Here is an 11,466-nt window from a genome sequence, read left to right as displayed (position 1 = left end):
GTTAAACAGTGCCGGAGATATCACCCCGCCCTGGGGAACTCCCTGTTTAACTCTACGGGGTTTTGACTTCCTGTCCCTGATTTCCACGTACGACTGGCGTCCAAACATATAATTCAGAACCCAACGCTTCGGATTCAATGAATCCGATTATCGTGCTGCTGGTTTTTAAGCTTTTCAGCACAACGTTTTGTTTTTATTGTTTCTGTTTTTCACGATTTTGTCCGACACTTTCGCGGAACAATATGTCAAACGTCACGCTCAGGTCCTTAGTGTTTTTCAAATCAGTACTGACTCGTAAAGATGTGGGGGCATTGTAATGAAGATTGCTCACAGCATGGTATGCACTCAAAACAAGTCTTCCAGACATGCTGGTTTCCCAAGTCTACACATCGCAACAACTTTACCCATCATCCAGATGGTCGGAATTTCGAAAATGTTGATGGAAATTTTGAAAATAAGAGTCAGAACTATTCTACCATTTTCTGCAATGAGATTTATCATCTTCGTAGTCAGATCATATGGGTTAATTTGTATTCAATTTTTCGCGGCATAAATTCGTCTGGGGTAAACCGTCCTTACTGACGGCCATAGTAGGCTGGAATTCATATTTTTCTTGCGCGATCAACAAATGTAGGGTTTGTCCTTTCATTTACACTTACCACTATTTTGGCTTGTGTTGTGAAAAATCGGTCAATCTCATTTTCAAGAGTTTAAATTCGGGGATCTGCCTGGGTTATTCTTTGATCCCTTCCTTCCCTCCAAATGTAATGTCTTTCAAAGAACCGCCAGTTTCTATAAAGCATTTTTATGCATTTGTTCTACCTATGGTCATAGGTAGGTATTCATATAGCGGCATTTCCAAAGAGACTGCCAAACCCTTGTCATTTACTATTTTTAAGTTTTGCTCTTTTATTGTTTATATAAATGCATTAAACTATTGCGAAAAGCATCAAATCACTTTTTATTTTTTTTTTGCTTAAATGTAAAATGTAATTACATTGGTTATTGGCGTATTTTTTGCGTTATTATTTTGTCGATTTCGTCGAGAATCGCTGATATCGCATAGTAGTTATTAAGTGGGTTATTCATTCTATGGCATTATATATTGTTTTGGTTGGGTAATTTCTTGCGACTCAGTGTAAATAACTGAAGACTTGTTATCGGAGAAAACGACTGCTTGGTTTAGTAATCATGTTAAGTAAGATAAGGATTGCTTTAATTATAATAGGTGAGTAAACTAGAGTAACGAAATGAGAGACCGAAAAACCATTGAAAATTGACATATTTTCTAGCAATTGAAGTTTGTTAAGTAAATATTCTCATTTTTTCCCAGAACGTGAGTTAAGTTAAATGTTACGATTATTGTGTATTAGGGTATATCAGATATTTTATATAATCATCAAAAATACATTTCGGAATGTAGGTTGTCTGTTTAAGCATTTTTACCTGGTTGGCTTTAGTAGAGATTTTTTTCTTAGTTTTTGTTTACTTAACATCGTTTACATTGAATAGTATTATACACTATAAATATCATATATAAATAAATATAATTTATATTTGTATTTACAAACAAAAGAAGTAATTTTTTTATAAGTAAAAATAAATCTGGAATAAAATCACTGTTTTCGATAAAGGCTTTCTATATGAATTTAGCGAGTATGTATCGCATTCGATATACACAACATCGAATACACCACTTATCAACTATCAGTCGTTAACACGAGGTGGCCGAACTATAGAATGCCGTTTTATAGCATCCACTAACCATTTGATGCCTTCATCAACTCCTTCGCTACCAAAAGGAAAGTATTTGTAAGGATAAAATTTGCATTTGATTGACAAATATACTTACCCCGTTAATGCTGAAACTGGTATAGTTAGACAATCTCTACGACCAATAAAACCACCGGCTTGTTGGAATACTGGTTTGATATCTCGAACACCCATAACATCTGGTAAATCTTGCTTATTTGCCAATATCAGCAAAGGAACACCAGATAATAGTTCATTTTTTATCATTTTGTCTAAAAAAATACAATAAGTATATATATCATATTGATTTGACTATACTTCGCTAGTATAGTCAAATCAATATGATTTTTGGTTAGCCCTAACCTACAAAAGATGAATAATTTAATTGATCGAAGTTTGTTGTACTAAGTTTTGGTTTATTGAAATGAGTACCAAATGATTTTAAATATATTAATTGAATGTGTATAGTACAAAGTATAGTTTTCGGAATTCATTTGACAAAAACTAGCTCACTACCTTGTCACTTGAAAATCTTTTAAAAAAGGCATTACAAAAAAGGTTTCGGAAAGTTGGAGAACAAAAAATGGAGATTGCAAAAATATTAGGCAATAGTTGAAGCCAGTTGTAAAAAGCACTACTGCACAAATTATGTTTGTTTTTAGCACAAAAAATGCTTTTGTATTGTATTGTCTCATCCCTAACGTTGTGTTAGCAGATGTTGCTATGTTATGTTACTATGAGTAGTTTTTAATTCTTTAATTCATTTGTTTTCTTATTTTTTTATTTCGTTATATATTTTTTAAATTATGTTTGTTAAGATAATGTATTGAGTCTCTTTACTAGCTTTTTATGTTAGTGATGTTGACCTAAGCATGGAGTAGTTTTATATTCATGCGGTTTTTTAATTTTTTTATTGTTTTATAAAATGTATTTTTTTTAATTTTAATATTTTTTGTTAGTCGCTTTAATTATTGTGTATTCGTTTGTTTCAAATTCTGTTAGTTAGTTAAATTTATTAATAAATTTGAAACGGTCGACGAAAAAGGCTCGGCGTACACAGAAAAAAATTTACGAAAATTTTTCCAATTAAAGTCATAATTGAGTTTTAAAAAATATTCAATTAAAAATTTAATTGATTCAACAATTCTTTTAATTGAAACAAGAATTAATAGTAATAATTAAAAAAATTGACCAATTAATTTTTTAATTGGATCAATTAATTGTTTAATTAACTTTCAATTAATTATTTAATTGATACTATCATTTCTTTGATTGAAGACATTTCAATTAAAACAAGTATATACGGCCGTAAGTTCGGCCAGGCCGAAGCTTATGTACCCTCCACCATGGATTGCGTAGAAACTTATACTGTCATCCACAATCAAATTACTTGGATTGCGGTAACACTTGCCAATGGCAAGGTATCGTAAAACTTCCTAACACCGTAATATATACCACATAGTCCATACGTGGTATATATTAAACTAAAAAAGACTGATTACATACGTATATAAATAAGTTTAAAGTTTCTATAGAAATAACATTTTGACAAAATAAAATTTTGACAACATTTTCTATAGAAGTAAAATTTGGAAAAAATTTTCTATAGAAATAAAATTTTGACAAAATTTTCTATAAAAATAAAATTTTGACAAAATTTTCTATAAAAATAAAATTTTGACAAAATTTTCTATAGAAATAAAATTTTGACAAAATTTTCTATAGAAATAAAATTTTGACAAATTTTTCTATAGAAATAATATTTTGACAATGTTTTCTATAAAAATAAAATTTTGGTAGATTATTTTTGGCTCGAGTGGCAACCATGATTATGAACCGATATGGACCAATATTTGTGTGATTGTGGATCGGCTATATATAACTATAGACCGATATGGACCAATTATGACATTGTTATAAGCAGGGCTGTGGAGTCGAGCCAATTTTGCTCGACTCCGACTCCGACTCCAGCATTTTTCATCAGCTCGACTCCGACTCCGACTCCGGAGTCGACTCCGGGTAATATAACTAAATCTCATTTTAGTACCACTAATTTGTAGTTCTATTGAGGGGATATATATGGGGTATATATATGGATTGATATAAAGTATCGTATTTATTTATGTGTGCAAGAAAGGTCTTAATTTCGCATTTATACCAATTAAACTCTTTATTTCAAATTTAGGGCAATGTTTAATAAATAAAATAATGATATAAATACCCATCATAATATGAGAAGATACCGACAGTATATGTATTTGTGGACGAAAATTATTATAAAGGGTTATATTCCCATATGCATGAATTTGAATCTGAATCGATTTAGACAAAATTGTATATACTTCTAGAAAATCTCTGTACCTAAAATTTAAATCTAACGTTATGGGACGTAACACAATTATAGCAAAAAATAAAAATGCAAAGAAAGTCTAAAGTCGGGCGGGCCGATTGTAACATACTCTGCACAACTTTGTATTTAGATCAACATTTTGATAAAATCTGAAATCAGACTTCTACAAAATCTCGTGCAATATTTGGGAAACATTCATAATTTTTTATATAGCAAAATTTGAGTCACTTCTACCAGTTTTCGACTTAGCAGTGAGTATCAGTAAGAAACAAATTTGAGAAAATTTGCTACATAAATAAAATTTTGACAAATTGTTTTATAGAAATAAAATTTTGAAAAAAAATATAAATAGAAATTTTGGAAAAATTTTTGTGTAGTAAATAAAAGTTTGCAAAATTTTCTATAGAAACAAAATTTGAACTAAATTCTCTATATAAATAAATGTTTGAGAAAATTTTCTATATAAATAAATTTTTACCAAAATTTCTATAAAAAGACTATAGTAAACAAATTTTGACAAAATTTTCTATAGAAATAAAATTTTGAAAAAAATATCAATAGAAATTTTTGGAAAATTTTTTGTGTAGTAAATAAAATTTTGCAAAATTTTCTAAAGAAATAAAATGCTGCAAAATTTTCTATAGAAAGAAAATTTAGACTACATTTTCTATAAAAATAAAATGTTGACTAAATTTTCTATCGACATAAAATGTTGTATAAATTTTGTATAAAAAAATCTATAGTAACAAAATTTTGGCACAATTTTCTATGGAAAAAAATTTGAAAAAATTATTAATAGAAATTTTGGAAAATTTTTTGTGTAAATAAAATTTTGCACAATTTTCTATAGAAGCAAAATTTTGGCTAAATTTTCTATAGAAATAAATTTTTGACAAAATTTTCTACATAAAAATATTTTTATACCCACCACCATAGAATGGTGGCAGGGGTATAATAAGTTTGTCATGTCGAAGATGAGCTAGATCGGTCCAGGTTTTGATATAGCTCCCATATCAACCGATCGCCCGATTTGGGGTCTTGGGCTTATAAAAACCGTAGTTTTTATCCAATTTGCCAGAAATTGGAAACCTAGAGGTATTCTAGGGCTATAAGGAGGAGTGCTGAAAATGGTGATTATCGGACCATGTTTTAATATAGCTCCCATATAGACAGAACTCCCGATTTTATTTCTTGAGCTTCTAGAATCCGTAGTTTTTATCCAATTTGTCTGAAGTTGGAAATCTAGAGGTATTATAGGACCATTACAAGGCGTGCCGAAGATGGTCACTATCGGACTTATCGGAAGTTTTGATATAGCCCCCTTTTAGACCGATGTTACGAGTTTACTTCTTGGACTTCTACAATCCGTAGTTTTTATCCAATTTGCCTGAAATTTGAAATCTGGAGGTATTCTAGGACCATTAAGAGGTGTGCCGAATATATTGTGTATCGGTCCAGTTTTTTATATAGTCCCCTTATAAACCGGCCCTCCGTTTTGGGGTCTATATTCTAGAACTACAATAGATGTGCTGAATACTGTACGTATCCTTCCATGTTTTTGGCGTAGCCCCATTAGTCCGATTGACCAAAATAGACCCAAAAAATTATTGAAGTTGGTCCGATGGTCAGACCAAATGGAATTTTTCTGCAGAAATAACATTTGGACAAAAATTTCTATAGAAATAAAATTTTAACAAAATTTTCATAGAAATAAAATTTTAACAAATTTTTCATAGAAATAAAATTTTAACAAAATTTTGTATAGATATAAGCTTCTTAAAAAATTTTGGGATACAATATTATGCAAAAATTTTGTACAAATTTCTGCTAAATATGTAATAGAAATAAAATTTTGGCTAAATTTTTTACAGAAATTAAATTTTGGCTAAATTTTCAATAGAATTAAACTTTGGCTACATTTTCTATAGAAATTAAATTTTGGCTAAAATGAAATCTATTGAAATAAAATTTGGACCAAATTTTCTATAGAAATAAAACATGGACAAAATTTTCGATAGAAATACAATGAGGTCAACATTTTATATAGAAATAAAATTTTGAAAAAATTTTCTTTCGAAGAAAAATTTTAGAAAAATTGTAACTTTTAAATTATTTTAATTTAAATTAGAAAACTGGTCCCCTGGTACGAATTTTGGAAAAATTTGGTCCAAAATAAAAATTCGTTGTTGCAACGCTGGTAAGGCCTCCATATAGACCGATTTCAGATATTGATGGTACAGAAGGTGCATTTACCATAAATGTAAATTTGCCAGATATTACTTCTCGTAATCATAAAACAGTTGGTGTACTATAGATTTTAGATTTCAAATCAAGGTATTTTTTCTTAATTTTCTTGCACATTTACAGGATATGTTTATGATTCCTTTAAAACTCAAACAAAAATAGTTCTTATAAATCCGGAATCTGATAGGTAAAATCTTTGCATTTATTTTCGGGATGCGAACTGGTTAAACTGATCTGTCATCAAACCCCCATGAAATTTTCTAAGGAAATTAGTATATTTGATTCATGGTGGTGGGTATTTATGATTTGGCCCGGACGAACATACTGCTGTATATACTTGTTTTATTTTTTATTTTCTATAGAAATAAATGTTGACTTAATTTTCTATAGGAAAAAAATTTTCTATAGTAATAATATTTCGAATAATTTTTTTATAGAAATTAAATTTTGACAAAACATTCCATATAAATACAATAGTGACAAAATTTTCTATAAAAAACAGCTTTGACAATTTTTTCTGTCATATGTGTGTAGGTATATAGATTAAAATTAAAAACAATAAATTCGAATTATTGTTCGAATTATTTCAAATAAATTGATATGGGGATTAAAATGGATCGATCCAGCCCATTTGCTAGTCTAACATTCTAGGAAACATAAAATGATAGCCGTAATTGGAAGTTGATTTTTATTTCCAATCGTGGTGTACATTGATCGAATGCATAACGCATTGGAAACTAATTTGCGTAAAAACTTTTTTAGTTACAAAAATGTGAAGTGTTTTAAAAAATTTGGTTTAGCCGGAGTCGGAGTCGAGCAAAATTTTTACGACTCCGACTCCGACTCCAGCCAAATCTTCAGACTCCGACTCCAAGACTCCGACTCCACAGCCCTGGTTATAAGCGGCCTTATACTAACACCACGTTGCAAATTTCAACCGGATCGGATGAATTTTGCTCCTCCAAGAGGCTCCGGAGATCAAATCTGGGGAACGGTTTATATAGGGGCTATATATAATCATGGACCGATATGGACCACTTTTGGCATGGTTGTTAGAGACAATATACTAAAACCACGCAAGCCAAATCGGGGGATCGCTTTATATGGGGGCTATATGTAATTACAACCCGATATGGGCCAATTTTTGCATGGTTATTAGAGACCATATACTAACACCATGTACCAAATTTCAGCCGGATCGGATGAAATTTGGTTCTCTTAGAAGCTTCGCAAGCCAAATCGGGGGATCGGTTTATATGGGGGCTATATGTAATTACAACCCGATATGGACCAATTTTTGCATGGTTATTAGAGACCCTATACTAACACCATGTACCAAATTTCAGCCGGATCGGATGAAATTGGGTCTCTTAGAAGCTTTGCAAGCCAAATCGGGGGATCGGTTTATATGGGGGCTATATGTAATTATGGACCGATATGGACCAATTTTTTCATGGTTGTTAGAGACCATATACTAACACCATGTACCAAATTTCAGCCGGATCGGATGAAATTTGCTTCTCTTAGAGCAATCGCAAGCCAAATTTGGGGGTCCGTTTATATGGGGGCTATACGTAAAAGTGGACCGATATGGACCAATTTTTGCACGGTTGTTAGAGACCATATACTAACACTATGTACCAAATTTCAGACGGATCGGATGAAATTTGTTTCTCTTAGAGCAATCGCAAGCCAAATTTGGGGGTCCGTTTATATGGGGGCTATACGTAAAAGTGGACCGATATGGCCCATTTGCAATACCATCCGACCTACATCAATAACAACTACTTGTGCCAAGTTTCAAGTCGATAGCTTGTTTCGTTCGGAAGTTAGCGTGACTTCAACAGACGGACGGACGGACATGCTCAGATCGACTCAGAATTTCACCACGACACAGAATATATATTCTTTATGGGGTCTTAGAGTAATATTGCGATGTGTTACAAACGGAATGACAAAGTTAATATACCCCCATCCTATGGTGGAGGGTATAAAAATTAATTGGATCAATTAATTCCATGATTGAATCAAAAAAAAAATTTTGTGTTTATTTAGGCCCATTCCTGGCTTGCGCCTTTTTGAGATGACCGACGCTTTGGTATTTGTGATTGCCAAACTCAATCTCCAAAATTCCCTACAAGGCAAGTCCAACGGATTGAAATCCGGAAATCAGTTTACTGAAAAGCCAGAAATCTCGCCAAACAGTGGTTGTGTAATGTCATTGACTGAATTTTAGGTGATATGCGACGGTCCATTATCGTAGAACAAAAACAAGTGCTATTGGCATCTTTTTACGAACAGCTTCGTACACACGACTCATAACACTGAAATAGTTGGTGTGAAAAGAAATTTAAATTATGACGCGAAATCAGATGTAACCATTCTAATTTTTTTCGCTTCAGCAGGATACATAGTTCAATAGTCAACTGCAACATATGGACACAGCATATGGACACAGTATAGTTCTCAATAAATTTGCCAAACACAGTGGATTTAAATCTGTCAAAACTCTTTTGCCCGGAAATTAGAAAATTCCCAATAACGAACCTCAATGTAAACAGTCTTAAATTACTATACCGTTGGTTCCAAACTGTATAATAACTGTTGTGTGAGTTGGAATACTCCAGCAAATGGTATAAATGCAGTCAATTGCATTATACCATTGAATTCGGGTCTACGACCCGAGGTGGATGTAGGATTTTCAACCCTGTCCAAGGACTGCAAACCCCCATTTGGTATATCCCAGCAAAAAAAAATTGGAAGTTCTTCTAAAGGCACAACTTTAAAAGCACTTCCAAAAATGTCTTCCCAAAGATGTTCTTTATTTTAATTTCACAAGAAGTTCTTTTCATTAATTTTTTTATAAACCGCTTTTTAATATTTTTAATGGGTAATTTTAACTTGTTTTGTTTCAAATAGGTTAAAAACTGAGCAAGAATACATAATTAAAATGGGACAAATTATTTAAATTTTGTCGAAAAAAACCAATTGCGAACGATTCAGACGTTTCAGACGTAAGAAATCATTAAAAATCATAAAAATATGCAAAAATTTATTTGATAAAATCGCACAAAATTTTTTGATTCCCATCCCAACACTGAATTCGGATCACACTTTAAGAGGTGATGCAAATTCAGTGCAACAGCTGATGAAATTGTGGACATCCGTCCTATGACAATGCATCGCTTCTGCGCCAATTTGGCACTAATTTCAGATCCAAAAAGAGCATTTTGTATTACTTTTTTCGCGACGCTTTTTTTGCTGGGATGTTTATTTCCTGAAAAACTCGAAAATACAACCAACTCCAAAGGTCTACAACAACAATGCAGTCAACCTGCAAAATTAGCGAATATCCTCAAGGCGTAACTCCTGATGTCCGGCAAAAAGCTATTTAAAAATTAAAAAAGACTGGATTGATGTTAGGGACATATAGATTTATCTTTTGAACACACAAAATGTCATGAGTTATGGACAATTTTATCCATACGATAAGAAGTCTCCTTTTCTTCATACGATCATCATTGGATATGGACCTCAGTTTTGTGATTAGTACTCACCAAAAATAACTTTAGATTCATCCATTCTATCTCTATCATTGGAGTCTATCACATAAATTACAGCATGCGATTCCTGATAGTATTTATCCCAAAGAGATTGCAATTCATGTTGACCACCCAAATCCCAAAAATTTAAACGGACACCTTGTACATCAATCGTGCCAATATTTAAACCAACTGTTGTAGTAATTTTTGATGGATTCATGCCTTTGTAATTTTTTGTGAATTTTGTTTTTGCGGCCTCTAGATACGTCTGTAAATTAAATGAATAATTTTATTTAAATCTTTTAAATTATTGACCATCTCAATTTGCTCACTGTTTTGCCCGCATTGTCCAGACCCAATATAACAACACAATATTCATCCTTTTGTGTTAAATATTTGTAGAAACCATGCAGCAGTGTATACATGTCAAGTATTTTATTAAATTATATCTATGTATAAAATTATTTGTTTGTAATATTAAATAGTATTTTGGACAACAATTAGAAATGGACGAAAACAAATATTACACGTAAAAACCGGAGATATGTGAACAAGGATGCCAGATTTTTGTGTTTTTCGATTTCTTTTAGTTCGTAAAATATATAATGCAATAAATACTTGAAACTTTGGTTTATACATAATAGCCATCAGTGAGCTTTAATTATTTGTGTTGTAAAATACATATTGGTAACTAATAAATTAAATATTTTAAATAATTTTTTTTCTATCAATTTTCTGCCCATTGTTTACCTTAGCAACACTGCTTATCACACATATGGTCGACTAATACTCAATTACTTAAAATCTCGTAATGTTACGATAACGCATCATAGTTGATACGTAATGGCGTATAAATTTAGTTGCCAATTTGGGATGGCAACGTTCAAAACGTTTTTTTATTTCAAAATAATGTCTAGATTAGTAAACCAAAAACTTAATTTACTGGAAGAAATTCCATGTTGGATTTCTATTGATGATGTCGATAATGTTTTTTCAAATGTTCTCCAATTAGAAGAGAATGAAAAATCAGCATTTCCACTCAACAAACGTGGACCATTCACCGATAAAAATTTTATGGTGATATACATATATATGGCCACTTAAAACACGGCACAATTTCGGTCTCATTTGGATTATTCAGGCCATTGTGACACCACAGCAGTCAACTTCTCTCTTATGTGCTGCCCGATTCGATGTTTTGCTGAATGACAAATTACATTGAAACCGCTTAGAGATGTTTTTAATACACTCAGTAATGTCACCAGAATTACTTGTGTGTGGTGGAAACTGAGGTTGAACCCATGACCCTTTGTATGTAAGGGGGAAAACTAACCTTGTCATTGAGCTTAACATGGAATCGGGCAGCATTCAGTGATAAGAGAGAAGTTCACCAATGTGGTATCACAATGGACTGAATAGTCTAAGTGGGCCTGATACATCGGGCTGCCACCTAACCTAACCTACATTTTCAGAGAGATTGGATAAAAACTACGGATTCTAGAAGCCCAAGAAGTAAAGTCGGGGATCGGTCTATATGGGGGCTACACCAAAACATGGACCGATAGGCACCATTTTCGG

At 32.0% G+C, this 11,466-nt stretch overlaps 1 protein-coding gene across 2 annotated transcripts; it reads right to left on the bottom strand.

Moving 5' to 3' along the window:
• Positions 1 to 884: 884 nt before the first annotated feature.
• Positions 885 to 10,440, bottom strand: Arfrp1 (ADP-ribosylation factor related protein 1). 2 transcript variants are annotated; one of them, XM_075301003.1, is made up of 4 exons: positions 10,221 to 10,440; positions 9,904 to 10,156; positions 1,853 to 2,024; positions 885 to 1,792 (listed from the first exon to the last, which is right to left on the bottom strand). In XM_075301003.1, exons 1-4 carry the CDS (start codon positions 10,311 to 10,313, stop codon positions 1,708 to 1,710), a joined length of 603 nt encoding a protein of 200 aa, XP_075157118.1. In that variant the 5' UTR covers positions 10,314 to 10,440; the 3' UTR covers positions 885 to 1,707. The 2 variants fall into 2 exon arrangements, with proteins under 2 accessions (XP_075157118.1, XP_075157119.1); XM_075301004.1 differs by having other exon boundaries at positions 885 to 1,787.
• Between the last annotated feature and the right edge of the window lie 1,026 nt (positions 10,441 to 11,466).

The sequence above is a fragment of the Haematobia irritans genome, chromosome 3 (assembly GCF_050003625.1).
Source record: "Haematobia irritans isolate KBUSLIRL chromosome 3, ASM5000362v1, whole genome shotgun sequence".
In the NCBI taxonomy this organism is placed as follows: Eukaryota; Metazoa; Arthropoda; class Insecta; order Diptera; family Muscidae; genus Haematobia; species Haematobia irritans.
The sequence above is the reverse complement of the archived record's forward strand: the minus strand, read 5'-3'. Positions and strand labels throughout refer to the sequence as shown.

Coding starts and splice junctions, on each gene's coding strand:
- Arfrp1 (XM_075301003.1), bottom strand. CDS start 10,313: ATGTATACACTGCTGCATGGTTTCTACAAATATTTAACACAAAAGGAT. Junction 10,157..10,220: donor TGGACAATGCGGGCAAAACA/GTGAGCAAATTG, acceptor TTTAATTTACAG/ACGTATCTAGAGGCCGCAAA. Junction 2,025..9,903: donor TGAATCTAAAGTTATTTTTG/GTGAGTACTAAT, acceptor GTATTTTTTTAG/ACAAAATGATAAAAAATGAA.